General features: G+C 42.2%; 2 protein-coding genes across 5 annotated transcripts; one reads left to right on the forward strand and one right to left on the reverse strand.

The window, feature by feature from the left end:
* The first annotated feature begins 1918 nt into the window (after positions 1-1918).
* On the forward strand, positions 1919-8072 carry LOC111842185 (calcyphosin-like protein). Of its 4 annotated transcripts, none has more exons than XR_011992349.1 (6): positions 1919-2211; positions 4728-4886; positions 5332-5500; positions 5630-5839; positions 7431-7571; positions 7780-7917. XR_011992349.1 is itself a non-coding variant. In XM_072714272.1 (6 exons), exons 2-5 carry the CDS (start codon positions 4750-4752, stop codon positions 6777-6779), a joined length of 621 nt encoding a protein of 206 aa, XP_072570373.1. In that variant the 5' UTR covers positions 1919-2211; positions 4728-4749; the 3' UTR covers positions 6780-6802; positions 7431-7566. The 4 variants fall into 4 exon arrangements, 3 of the variants coding, with proteins under 3 accessions (XP_072570373.1, XP_072570374.1, XP_023664313.2); XM_072714272.1 differs by lacking the exon at positions 7780-7917 and adding an exon at positions 6675-6802 and having other exon boundaries at positions 7431-7566; XM_072714273.1 differs by lacking the exon at positions 7780-7917 and adding an exon at positions 6675-6802 and having other exon boundaries at positions 7483-7499.
* Positions 8073-8963: 891 nt separating this feature from the next.
* LOC111842105 (uncharacterized) lies at positions 8964-13651 on the reverse strand. Its single transcript, XM_072714274.1, has 8 exons — positions 13502-13651; positions 12277-12379; positions 11843-12009; positions 11616-11755; positions 11362-11521; positions 11162-11270; positions 10737-10809; positions 8964-10496 (listed from the first exon to the last, which is right to left on the reverse strand). The coding sequence occupies exons 1-8, from the start codon at positions 13575-13577 to the stop codon at positions 10113-10115; spliced, it is 1212 nt and encodes a 403-aa protein (XP_072570375.1). The 5' UTR covers positions 13578-13651; the 3' UTR covers positions 8964-10112.
* Between the last annotated feature and the right edge of the window lie 215 nt (positions 13652-13866).

The following is a 13866-nucleotide window of genomic DNA, read 5'->3' on the forward strand; positions in this document are numbered from 1 at the left end:
AGTTGTAAGTAAAAGAAATCACTTTTGGTGTAATTTCACATATGCTACAGTGCCTTACACAAAGTATTCAACACTATAAACATTAATGCTCTAGTATATTTCTAAAAGGCAAAAAGTTGTGTAACAACTAAAAGTACCAAGAACCCCTACATTACTAAGTAAGAAACTGCTCCTTTGTTTTATTTAAAACTAAGTACACACTACCTTAACACAAGACAACTATCTGGCTATAGTGAGCTGTACATTAAAATTCATTATGTAACTGTGACTGAAATTTATATCATTCTTTCATTGTCTGTTCTCAGATAAACCATCTACTCAGAAATTAAAAACAATATCTGTACACATATATCGCTAAATTAATTACCTAGTATGTTAAACGGTTAGATTTCACAAAATGTTGTCCATTACATTGCATAGACCCATTATTTAATATTTATTAAATGCTGCATTTTTTCTAGGAGCTTGTGCTGCACAATTTCCGAGGGGTAGCAAGAAGGACATTGAAAATTGTATGGGGGATACCCTAAAACACGCACCTCACCATGCCAAGATCCACCCAATACCTGTAAATTCTTTTATTTTTCTTCGGAGCAGTTAACACTTAAAACTGCACTGCACATTTATGCCATTCTTAAATTCATAGTACCTGTTCACTTAAATCAAACAAGCCAAGCTACTGTAACATTTTATGGCAACACAGGAGGACTGGCTGTGAAATCACTGAACATGATTTCACAGCCAGTTTTATTAGTGTAACTCATTACTTTTATTACCCTTCACCTTCTCTCTCTAATAAACCTTTGTTTCTGTCACAAATTCATGGACACCTACTCATAGTCTAACCACTAATAACCTCACTTTTCTCTTATATTTCTATACTTTACATGGCAAACGCATTTGGTTAATATGCTAAGTTACCTCATAGCCTGTACACCTAAGGGTAATTAAAAGCAGTTAAAAAGTAATTGAAGTGACTGGAAAATATTGTTATTTATGATTTTCAGGCAGCAACCTGAGGCATCTGCAGCAGATCAAATTGAAGACAGTGACTGAGTTCTCTCACCTTTTCTTTTTTTTATTGACAGTATTCTTGGATGGTTTCAGCTCAGTTTGAGAAAAGAACATTTTAGATGTTACTACAGTGACTGAAATAATTGTTTCATATAAATAATTTGTTTAAATAATTGTTTTACATAATCTGAGTAATTTTGGTCCAAAACTAAAACATCTGTAGCTCTCTCTCTCTTGAATTATGAATAATAAAATAAATAATAAGAACTGAAATGCATTGGATATAATTGTTTTATAGTGTAAACATGTTTTGGTATTCCATATACTAAACTTCTGGTCACTTAAATGTTGTGCAAAAGTCCCTGTAATGTTACAGTACTAAAGTTCTGCAAACGATCTGAGTTGTGCCACATTTGGTACTGCTTTGTGTCTGTTGTTGCAGTTCTCTGCAACACCACTAACTTATTTGGCACACTCTATTGGTAAATAACAACAAGTCCCATTTTATTATAGTTTATTTCGGGTAATTTCTCCTTTTCTGTTGCATAAGAATCTCAATATTACTCGCGGAAATATCACATATGGCGATGTGATACAGTGATAGCCTATCGTACAGCCCTAGCTTTAAGGTGGTGCAAGGACTAAAAAATGACATTCTAGGTTGGTCTAGGTTGGTTACTGTAATTGTCACTAAGGATCTACAAACGTCCTGGGAAAGTGATGAAAAGACCAAATAGGACCAAAAAAGAACATTAAAGTTTGGTGCCCTAAACGTTCCCAACACGTCCTGAAAGTACCCCGAATGTCCCCAAAATGATGTTCCCCGAACGTGTAAAGAACTCATCGTGACCTCCCGGGAACGTTCTGGAAAGGTTACACAGCGACGTCCGTTACACCAGTGGGAACATTCTCAGAACTTACTGAGAACGTACAGTTTCTAGCTGGGTACTCGCAGTTTTGCAGCTCAGACATACAGTACGGACTCTTAGCCACCTCTATAATTTGCGAATGTTGATTTTAAAACAACACACAGAACAGTTATTTCCAATCATAGGTCCTGAGACAACACTAAGAAATACAAACGGTTGACGGAACAGAAAGCGTAAAAACTGCTGCCTTGAAAAAGTCTGCTGTCTTGAAAAAAATGTAAATAATTACAGTACGTAAAATGCGCAGAGGGCTCCTGCAGGTGAATAGGTACGTTGTGTTAATTTCCAATAACATGTGAAACGGCGCCCCTGTGTAGTCACATATTACGACGGTCACAAAATATGGTGTACCTGTACAGTAGCGGGAAAAAGTTCATTTATTGGCTGAGCTAGATACCGGTTCAGTACGTACGTACGTTGGTTAGCTGGCTGGAGTGAGATTTTCAGTTCGAAACAAGCTTGTACGCATGCACACACATCGAGATGTATGAAACAAGTTTTATCACCTTGTGAATAATCTGTAGGGTTTGCAAACTAGTTACCAAACTTTATGTAACCAATTTTAGGTTTATAATGGAATAATATAGATTTGCCGTTAGATTTCTGACGTGCGAGTCTGAGAGCGTGAGTGTCATGCCGGAGGCGTGAGAGTTATTGACAATCCTTACATTCTGCCTAGCTTGAACGACTGTTTGCAGACATTACAATAGGCTTCTCGGTGGTTTCCAATTACTTGTTTACATTGAATAAACCTGGGGTGTTTTCCATTCGTGGATTAACTAGATATCTGGATTTAATTTTAGACAATTTGACAACATCCCGGATATTTCAGTTCTGAGAAACTTCTGTTGGATTGGTTGTGATGCTGAAACCTCTTCGGAGTAGGTTTATTCAATGTAAACAAGATTAGATCACAGATAGCCTATAAACAGTTCTTTCCACTCAGGAAACCCGTCCAACCATTCTTACGAGATGAGCTGATTGTAATCGGTGTGATCATAATAAGTACACAGCATTTTTTTCAGCAGAACTAAATTGCATAATTTTAGAGTACAAATACAATAAATTTAATACTAGGCACAGAAAAACAAGAAAAAAGTGTGGAAAAAATACAATATAACACAAGTACTACAGTATATCAACAAAACATTAGTCCTTGGATGAAATAAAATAAAGAGTTATAAAAACCCCAAATAAAAACCATCATAAAGTTACAATTTAAGTGTATACACTTCATCAATGTTAATTCTTACTTGTATGTTCTATTTATGATAGTATCATAGTAGTATGGATTATAGATTGCGGTCCAACCACTTGCCTTCTCAAGAACCACTGTCCATTAGCTTTAGTTCTGAGCTTTCCTTGCCATGTTGATTGCCTGATGCTCAGTCTAGTCTCTGTTTCTGGAAAGGAAAGTCATCCGGTTCAGGCTTTTAACTCGGGATTCAGTGCTAAACTCTTTTTCTGGAATAGCCCACATCCCTTTCTGACCACAGTGCACTCAGCTTCTAATGGCTACTTCCAGCATGATAACACGCCATGTCCCAAAGCTCATATCATCTCAGACTGGATTCTTAAACATGACAGTGAGTTCCCTGTACTCAAAAGGCCTCTGCAGTAACCAGATCTCAGTCCAATAAAACACCTCTGGGATGTGGTCGAATGGGAGATTCGCATGATGACAAATCTGCATGAAAAACACATGAAATACTGATATCATGTTTGTTCATTATTAATGAATCATGACGCACCTTTTATCATGATTTGTGCTTTAAAATTTACTGAGTTACTACGAAGTATTTGCGCCACCTCAAAGTGTCACTGATGACTTTTACGTTAGTAAAATTTTAGTGCGGTATTTGGACTTTTACTTAATTATGAACATTAAGTAGGCCTACTTTTCCACCATTTATGGAAAGGCATCTCCACTGGTGTGAAAAGAGAAAAAAAACAGCCTTGTGATAGCCACAAAATCAGCATTATTATTATTATTTAGATTGAGGACTAGTTCCCTAATATTCACAGCACAAGGTTCTGCTTTTCTTGTCACCGTGACAGAATACTTAGGGCGGAGTTTCCAACTTTGGTCAACTGGCTGCAGTGAGACTTTCAATTTGACACAAGTCTACACACATACCCACGCATTTACATGAATGTAATGGTTTTATTAACTTGTAAATAGTTGGTAGGGTTTGCAAACCACCCCAATGTTACTGACATAGCTAATTTTAGATTTATAATGGAATAATAAAGATTTGCCATAAGATTTCTTGCGTGAGTGTGAGTCAGAAAGAGTGAGTGTCACGCCAGATGTGTGAGAGTTGGCAACCCTGACTTAGGTCACACTCAATAATTTTTTCCTGAAATATTAATAAGTCATCTATTCCCATGATAACAAAGCTCAGATGACTTAACAGAGCTCAGGTGTCTGTTGACCTCAGCGGGCAGCAGGTCACACAGAGGTCACGTTATTGTTTTTCCCCGAATAAACTCCTCTTTTCTGATCTCTCGTCTCCCTGTTCCTGCTTCCACGATCTGTCGTGACAGTTTATTTATTTTTTCCTTTAATATTCCCTCCACCACCCTCAGTCATGACAGTTTAAATGATGTCCACCCATCAAACTGGTTTTTCCCTTTACAGCCTTTCAGGAAAGCATATTGAAACATGACTATTTTAACCAGCAGTCCACATTGCTTGCATTTCTTGGCTCAGAATTTTTCTAGAAGCAGTCTTGTGATTTTCGAAATGAACAGTTTCTCTTTCTTTTCCTGACTGTTTTATAGCTGATATATGACTGTATAGACCATGGCTGGAACTTCGCGGCACGATCGGGCGATGACCATGGATGCTAAACGACAGCTGCTGACCGTGTCAGACCCTCTGGAACGCCTGCGGCTGCAGTGTCTAGCACGCGGGTCTGCAGGCATCAAGGGACTGGGCAGGTACTGGGCGCGTGGCGGATACACAGGGCCAGTGAAGCTCTCTTCGTGTGGTACATGTGTCTAATGAGTGAGACTCCTCTTCCAAACACTGAGCCCCTGCTCACATGGTGGGTTTGGCCAGTGTGAGTCCTGTTACACTATGAATTTCAATGATGAAAATGTATTCATTTGGAAAGGATTTTACCCTCTTCAAGATAAATCCCGAATGTGGCATTTTGGAAACACCTGGTTTGACTGTCAAGCCATGCACTTCAGGTGCTGGAGATCTTTGCTTAGCTGTGTTCATGCTAATCCAGTTTGAGAAGAATTTATCATACTGGCAGTACATTTGGTATTGAAAACAGTGCTTAACATAGTTGCCCTGAGGACACTGCCCAAATGGTATTTATCAGTCATTTGGTAACTTGTTTTGGAGATCGTAAAACATAAATATTTATTTCCACAGGACCTTCAAGATAATGGATGATGACAACAGCCGTACCCTAGACACGAAAGAGTTCCTCAAGGGCTTAAATGACTATGGTGTGAACATCGAAAAAGATGAGGCCCTAAAGCTCTTTGACAGGGATGGCAGTGGACTCATTGACTTTGATGAATTTCTCATCATGCTCAGGGTCAGCAAACTGATATCCAACTGCTGCAGTCAAAGCGCTTATTCATATGTCCACTAGGGGGAAGCATTGGGTGGATTTATTCTCATATATTTCCCAGATAGGGGGTTGAGATTGTTTTTATGGTTACAGCCGCCCATGTCTAATGCCAGGAAAGAAGTGATCATGGAGGCTTTCCGAAAGCTGGATAAGACCGGCGATGGGATCATCACCATTGAAGACTTAAAGGGAGTGTATAACGCGAAGAACCACCCGAAATATCAAAACGGAGAGTTGACCGAGGAGCAGGTCTTCCGTCAGTTCCTGGATAACTTTGACTCACCCTATGACAAGGACGGGAAGGTAGGTGACATCACACACTTCCTTTCAGTAATGGCAGTTGTCCATGCTGTGTTCTGCGTCTATGAAGAACCTACTAAAATCTGAAAGAAGATCAATAACTCTGGGACTCACTGAGCACAGCAAACTAATCATTTTACTGTGCATCTATGTGCTTGATGTACAGTACATGCTATACTGTATGTGCTAAGCGTTTAATCAGTCTCCCTCTGTCCCTAACCCATCACCCCTCCTCCCAAATACGCACGGCTTCTCTGGCTTGTAATAGTGAAACTACTGAAACTGTAATAACCTGCAGGCCAGAAAAGCTGACAATGCTTTGGAGTTTACCGAGGTGAAGAGGGAGAGCATCACAATGGTTCACACAGGAAGCCTGTCTTATCTTTAACCTCTGTAATGAAATCAACACAAACTGAGAGATGTGAGCTAAATGAAAAACGCTTGTTGGTTATTACAGGCTGTGCTTTCTGGCAGTCAAACAGGGTACTGGGGACAGTACCATTGCTGAAAGGTAGAGGAAAAGGGCACGTCATTGTGGTACTCAAGATGACGGTGCCATCTTGGACCGGGTGCATGCAGCTGAAATAACACAAAGGGTGAAAGATGACTGAAATCCAGCAGTCTGTTGAAAATCTTGAGAAGCTCTTCCTTTATTTCCAGTGACCCTTGGGAGCCTGCACATCACCAGGAGACATTCGGTGTTTCACCAAACAACAACTATACCCATGCTCACACTCACGTGAGACTCCTTACGTGGCTCACGGGAGTGTAGTTTGCGCTACATGTATGCAGTGTGTTTTATGTCAGTGTTGGTTATTCTCTTGTTCTGCTGTGATAGGTGACCCAGGAAGAGTTTATGAATTACTACGCAGGTGTGAGTGCTTCCATCGACACAGATGTCTACTTTATCGTTATGATGCGGAATGCCTGGAAATTAAACTAACAGCTCGATCTACAATCCCTAGGGTAACAAGCCTTGACCCCGACCTGTGGGATGTGGATTGCAGAGCAGGCTTTTCTGCGATGCCGCCTTTGTAGAGTCTTTCATTCCCCTATAGGGAGTCAGTCTGCTCTGCTTCCTGCCTTTTCTTTGGGGTAGCAACAAGCAAACATCTTTCTTACCTGTATCTCTCTCTATTTGTAGCTTGATTCCTGAGAATGAGTCCTCAGACACACCCTAGGGGCTGTTCCACAAAGCAGGATTTCTTGCTTATCCGGATAACTTGTTGGATTTAAGCTAGTCTGTGCTAAATGAAAGGGAATGAAAATAAAGTCCATTTAGCCCAGACTACCTTAAATCCAAGGAATTATCTGGCTAAGCAAGAAATCCTCCTTCATGGAATACCCCCCTGGAAATGATAATGTTTTACACTATGGTACAGTCCACTGATCTGTGCAGACTGAACCGTAAGGCTGTCCAGTGCCCCTGTGTGGTCACTCATTCTTAGAGTCTGTGGTCTGATCAAAACCACATTTAGCTGATAGTGTAGCTGTTTCTGGGTTATCAGTCGCTTTGCATCAGAAGTGGCCGCTGTCCTCTGTAGGTGTTAGCGTGCTAATCCACTGTGCATAATGGATGTTCTTCTCTCCATAGGGGCTGCCGCCTCTGTTTGAGCTTCCCCGTGTTTTCATCCTGTTTGTGTCAGAAGACCGATCCGAGTCTGAAGGCTGCTGAACACCGTGGGCTGAGGCGTAACTTTGGGTGCCTGACATCTGTCCTCTGCATCTCCTGCAGGTGACCAAGGAGGAGTTCTTAAGCTATTATTCCGGAGTCAGTGCCTCTGTTACGCCCCGCCGGTGAACCGGCAATGGGAGGCGGGAGCCCCGACCAATACTGGGACTCCACGTTAGATATAAACCCAAAAACACCGCAGCCCGGTGTGAGGTATATATGTAGATGAATAGATACAAACTGCGCATAACTTTCCCTGTCTTTCGTTTAGCTCCGTTCCACCCTGCTTGCCCTGCCTGACTCTTACTGCGACCCGTCTCGACCTCCCTCCTGCCCTTCCTCCCCTCGCTCTTCCTCTTCGTGAAACCCCCGTGTGCTGTGTCTGTGTCACCGGACGGATCTCCTGGCTCTCGACCCATTTGCCTGCGACCCCGACAACGAATCCGGATCCTGACCCTGGCCTTCCCGATCTCCTGGTTTTCGACCCTGCCTGTACGGCCACGATTCTGCCCGCTCCAAGTTTCTATTGCTACTGCATTGTGCAATAAAGACTCTGTTACACATCCCTCTGTTGGTCCTAGCGGGTTTGTGACAGCCTCCATCGACAGCGACGTATACTTTATTCTGATGATGAGGAGTGCATGGAGACTCTGATTTTCTATTACTGTTGTTATTATTTTTACTTTTTCCTGGCACCTTTTCTGTGGATGTTTTTGTATATGCACTTGTATGTATAAAACTAATATCATACACATAAATTAAATAAATGTCATTCTATGCATCAAAATGCTTTCCGATTCTGTAATACAGTAGAAAAGAGAGCAATAATGGTGGATAATCAAATTGTGGCTTGTGATTGCTGTTAATCTTCAGAGTTGGATAATTCAGGTCAAAAGAGTAAACGTCCGGGATTTTGTTTCAACCAACCAGTTGAGCATAAGAGTCACAGTCACAGAGTACTCAACTGGTTGGTTGAAACAAAATCCCGGTCTGGACTTTTACTCTCTAGACCTGAATTACCAAACTCTGTTAACGTTTGACATAAATGCAGGTTTTGAAAGACACATTAACATTGTGAGTTGACGATGATTCAGGGTGTCCTCAGCTTTCATGTTTAATGGAACAGAATCCAGGCGCACTGTAAATCTATAGTGGATAAGCAGTTCTGAAGATGGAGAGATGGTGATTTTCAGTTGCTGGAATCTACCCCTGACAGCATGGACCACTTGAATGGGATGCTGGCCCATCACAGGACACACACATACATGCATTCAGCGGAGTTTACAGACACCAGTTATCACAACTGTGTGTCTTAGACTATGCAAAGAAACCCATTCGACACATGTGTCGATGCAGGGGTCTGTAGTGGCAGCTGCAGGGAAGGGGGTAAGACCAGGTGGGGCCCCACAAAGCTTGTTGAGCCCCCTGACAATGCATCTTCATGGGACAACCATGTACATCTTTTTTCTCCTTGATTTTATTACGTAAATACACGTCATACATTTCTGTTTAACTTCTGCCCAGTTTGAACTGATTTATATGCACTTGACAGATTTTGTAGTTTTCGTGTAAAGAGTAACGTACAAGGAAGGTTAAATTCATTTATGAATTTTCAAGACTGGCTGAAACGGGTTTAGTTGCACATTTCTCCTTAAGGAGGACGCTGGAGTTCTGCTGAGAGCTCATCCCCGTAAGAGGACCTTCCACGCTTCTTCCCGGCATGACCATGTCATGGTGGACAGTGAAAGCAGTGTGAGAAATTTCATCACAAAAAAACAGACCAGTTTTAGGATTAGTGGGGGAAGCAGTTCTGGGCTGTGCAAGTCCCGGCAGTCAGAGCAGTTCGTACATGTTGATGCCATGTGAGGGAGGTAGATTAACATTTTTGTTATTGCCATAGAACTGGGGAAGGGAACCTGATCCATGGAGAGCCGAAATGCGTGTGGATTTTTGGGATGACCACCCAATCAGCTGATTGGAAACAAGACGCACTGCTTGTTACTGGCTGATTGAGAGGTCATCCCAAAAACCCGCACCGCCTCTCCATGGATCAGGTTCCCCACCCCTGCCCTACAAAGGAAAGGCCTGGTGGTTACTTTGCCATGAATATAATGCCATTATAATGCACTAATATAAAGTACATGTTAAATAATTACATCCTGATTATTTTTAAAGTAAAAATGTAATAAATCTTGGATAGAAACATTCTTGCGTTGAAGTGCAGCACGGCAGTGCAATAGCAGCCTCTATGGGGTAATAGGAGCAAGAATGTCTACGGCAGAACTGAAGTCCTCCAACAGCATGTAACTTTGGTTGCAGATGCCATAAGTTCCTATGAGACAAAAGACACTGTTCAATGTATTCCTCCCGTAGATAGTTGCAATATAGCCCAGTTCATGTTGTCTTAATGTCTAACAGTGTCATTCCTGAGGATGGTTGCAGTCCATAAAAGCTAGAGAACCTGTAGCGATTCAGGCGTGGCATACAGGATGTCATGATTTTGGTTTGCTCAAAATTGATTCATCGTACTGAATTTGTTGAGGCTGAGCTACAATATACGGCCAAGGACTTTCTAAGTCTGGAAGACGAGTGGGCGGATTCCTGTCACTGGGTCTTGTAGAAGCTGGACATGGTGACGTACGCCTCATCTCTTCGAGGAACTGGCACATTGTTATTGCTGTTTGCCTCAGACCTGCCAGATGTCTCAGAATTTCTGTTAATCCCAGAAGCTGACATACGCCTGCCAGTCCCAAGGCCATCTTCTTCCATGTTGTCTTTGTTCTGAAGCATGGGGTGATTCTCCCCTGTATTGGCAGAAGAATTCCTGAGGATTGGTCCCATACTCCTTTGCCCACTGCTGTGTCTCCTGACTTCATAGCTGCCCACCATGTCTGGTATGTCGGGAGTCACGCGTCTCTCCTCGACTTGGTCAATCAGTTGGATGCAGTTGTCGTTGAAGCTTTCAGGATGGAAGCTAACAGGTGGACCCTGTGACCAGAGCAAGAGGAGATCATAAGCAATACTAGCACATGCAGCAGAAGGTTCTCTTTAGGATAACTTGAGGGTCTGTGAATTAATTCTCCTTGCCATTGAGCATTACGGCAGATGCTATCTTGTTGAGGGATGGATTGTGTGAAAACACCAGCATTGCTTCTTCAAATGCAAAGTATAAAACTATTAGGAAAAAATGTCTGGGAAAAGGTATCAAGATTTGATCGTGTTTGTTACCTTATTAGGCTTGTAGCCTTGAACCAGAGTGTGTTTGGGGTTTGGAATAATCGGCCAAATGATTAATTTGATACTGTAAAGAAAGGAACAGAGCACATATGCTTTTTAGACAGAAACAGGATGAGTTCCAATATCTTAAATTTCTTATCTTCCTGTCAGGACATTGCATAACATTACCCCAAATTGACAAAAACAATAAACAGTGTATGAGCCTTCCTTCTTTGACTATCTCATCTGTAGATTTAATCGTGTCTCTTTAACACAAGGGCTGATTTACACGCAGCACGAGTCATATGTGTTATCATGTTTCTATATAATCAGGTGTTCGGACAACACTGTCCCCCCCTGATCAGACAACCTTGCCGACTAAGGGAAGGAGTCATGGGCAGGATGCCTAAGAGGAAGCACTTTTCATAAGGACTTACTCCTTGTACCAATGTCGAACCATTACTCCAGCAATCAATAGCAAGAGGAACAGTGCAACCGTGACTATGTAGATGTGCAGCTGATCCGCCTGATGTCCTACTGATCCGCCTGATGTGGGGAAAAGAGGGTTTGGAGTCACTGGGATGAGTAAATCAATGGGTTAGTTCATTAATGTCCATCATTGGTTATTTCTGCTTACCCTTTGGGGTCTGGAACTTGCTCCAGTGGCTCCAATCACTCCAGTAGCCATCAAAATAATGGCCGTTTGGTTTGCATCTGACCTTCACACAGTACTGTGTATTCTCTCTGAGGACATCTCTGGACTCAATGTGTAACTCATCTTGCTCTACAACATAAGTCTAGCGCAAAAAAAAATTTCAATCAAACAGGCCTTTAGATATTTAAAAATCACAGTCTCCCAATTACCCCCAAAAAGCACGTTTAGCATCTCACCCTGTTGTGGCCTTTGATCTTGACTTCCCGCATTAGAACATTCTCGAGGATATCATCCTTATAACCTGTTTCAATGGATACTACTGCTTTCCATTCCTTGGCCACAAAGGTCGTACTGACCATTGGTGCATTTGGTTTTACTGCAAGAAGCCGAATTTGTAATTACATGTTTAAGATGTATGTAGTTTCTTATATAGTTAAAAAGCATGTTAAAAAGATTTACTTACTTATTTTCTTCAGTTCATATGTTTTACTGAATGGTTCCCTTGTCTGGAACAGAATTTTGAGACGGTATTTGGAGAGCGGGGAGAGATTAGGGAATGTAATGTTGTCATCTCTTGTCATAATTGTTTTACAGTCCTGGATCATGACTGGTTCCCTTGGGGACTCAGTGCTACAGAGAGAAATACATTTTAACTCGTTTATTACTTAACATTTTAATTTTCACCCTCTACACTCTACACTTCAGCAGTAAATCCTTGTGCTCCATTGCTTTGTCATTTTGAACCAGAATAATACTTATCCGTTGCTTTTACAGCGTGGCACTTGCTGTTATCTGTATATTTTACTGAATATAGCACAACAGCATGGTAATTCCCTTTTCCTTGGACTCTTATGCCACAAATCCAGTGCTTAACAGTTTTTTGGCATTTCTACTTACCACAGAGTTGAATTTTTCGGCTCTGTAAGCAGGTCTTCATCCACTTGGCAAAATAACAGAGTGTTCTCCACAGTCACACTAGACCAGCATTGAACATATGGTTCTGTGGATGTACAACAGATCAGTCCTACTTCAGTGATGGGGTCAGAAATACAAGTCACCAACATGGTTTTGAACAGGCCCCTTAATTAATGTGAAATTCTGCATTTTAGATTTTGGATTATTCATTAGGGTGTATTGACATTAATTTAACTTCTCTTAAGAATTTAACATTGAGATAGGGTGGTGTAAAGGACAGGGAATTAAAAAAAATTGTCCTACAGCTGTGACGTACAAAGCACGGGGAGACTGGAAAGCTTGTAACTGCTGGTGCTCTGCTCTTCCAGCTTTGTGAAGGCGACCCTGAGAGTCTGATTTCTGCTCCCGCATTATTCAGTGTCACGCGTTGGGTTAGGGGTAAGTGTGACTTTATTTCAGGAGGGTGGTGCTGTGGGGTGCGTAAATACCCCAGGGTGAAACAAAGGCGTCATTTCCCTGATGTATGTACACATCCAGCGCGCCTTCCCTCAGGGTGGTGTTGTGGGTGTATCTGGGGTTAACAGGGTGACTGAAAGCACCGCAACACATGTGAGACACCAGAACACACCCAGAATATAGCTACACACACCTACCCTGGGCAGAATGATGCCTCCATTCCAGGAAACGTTATACCACAATAATCACAATAATTGAGAAATTACCTGAACCGTATTCTTTTGGAGAGTGTTTCCTAACCCAGTCCTCAGGAATCCACAGACAGTCCATATTTTTGCCCCTGGTAGGGAGCTGGGAAGGAGCAAAACATGGATTGTCCGGGGGACCATGAAGACCAGGTTGGTAAACACTGTCCAAAAGAATATGGTTCAGGTACATTTCTCAATGTATTGATCTGTTGTCTTTCAGGGTATGTGAACGCAGTAATGAATAGTATGTCATAGTGTTACTGGGGTGAAGCACTAACATTAAGAAAGGAGCAGAAATTGTGCCTAATGAGGTGTGAATCATATGAGCATATTACAGACTTGAAGCTTTCGCTTTGAATCACTCATTTGAGCGAAGAGACGGCAAATCAGGCAGCAGCATGTAACCCTTTAACAAGAAGGGGGAGCGGTGGCTAGAGGTGAGAGCGGAGCAGGAGCGAAATACAGTGAAGGAGCATGGAGATGGAGCATGGAGATGGTCTTACCTTCATCGTCACTGCCACTCTGGGCTTGAACCAGCAGCGGGAAGATGAAGAGCGCCGCCCAGCACGACTGAGCCATGCTCCCTACCCAGAGCACAGGACGCAGCAGAGGTGCAGTTCGGAGAAGGTGATCCTACCACTCAGAGAGCTTGTCTTCCCATATAAGCATGAGAGAAGATCGGAGGGGGAGGGCAGAGGAAGTGAGAGGGCGGAGAGCAGCGGCTTTGGTTTGTGGTTCTGCCGATAACAGGAAGTCGTTCTCTTCATCAATCACATTGGTTTAGAAAAAAGAATCTGACGATAGGGATGGGGATGGGGACTGGTAGGGCTGGGGTGACAGGGAGTGGTCGGCTTTCCCAGTGTGCACA

Source organism: Paramormyrops kingsleyae, chromosome 7 (assembly GCF_048594095.1).
Source record: "Paramormyrops kingsleyae isolate MSU_618 chromosome 7, PKINGS_0.4, whole genome shotgun sequence".
NCBI classification, from domain to species: Eukaryota; Metazoa; Chordata; class Actinopteri; order Osteoglossiformes; family Mormyridae; genus Paramormyrops; species Paramormyrops kingsleyae.

Excerpts from the sequence above, each read along its gene's own strand:
- LOC111842105 (XM_072714274.1), bottom strand. The coding sequence starts at position 13,577 with ATGGCTCAGTCGTGCTGGGCGGCGCTCTTCATCTTCCCGCTGCTGGTT. Across the intron at positions 11,271-11,361 it reads CAAGTTCCAGACCCCAAAGG|GCGGATCAGTAGGACATCAG; the intron begins GTAAGCAGAAAT and ends TCCCCACATCAG. Across the intron at positions 10,497-10,736 it reads AAGGCTACAAGCCTAATAAG|GGTCCACCTGTTAGCTTCCA; the intron begins GTAACAAACACG and ends CTCTGGTCACAG.
- LOC111842185 (XM_072714272.1), top strand. The coding sequence starts at position 4,750 with ATGGCTGGAACTTCGCGGCACGATCGGGCGATGACCATGGATGCTAAA. Across the intron at positions 4,887-5,331 it reads GGCATCAAGGGACTGGGCAG|GACCTTCAAGATAATGGATG; the intron begins GTACTGGGCGCG and ends TTATTTCCACAG. Across the intron at positions 5,840-6,674 it reads CCTATGACAAGGACGGGAAG|GTGACCCAGGAAGAGTTTAT; the intron begins GTAGGTGACATC and ends CTGCTGTGATAG.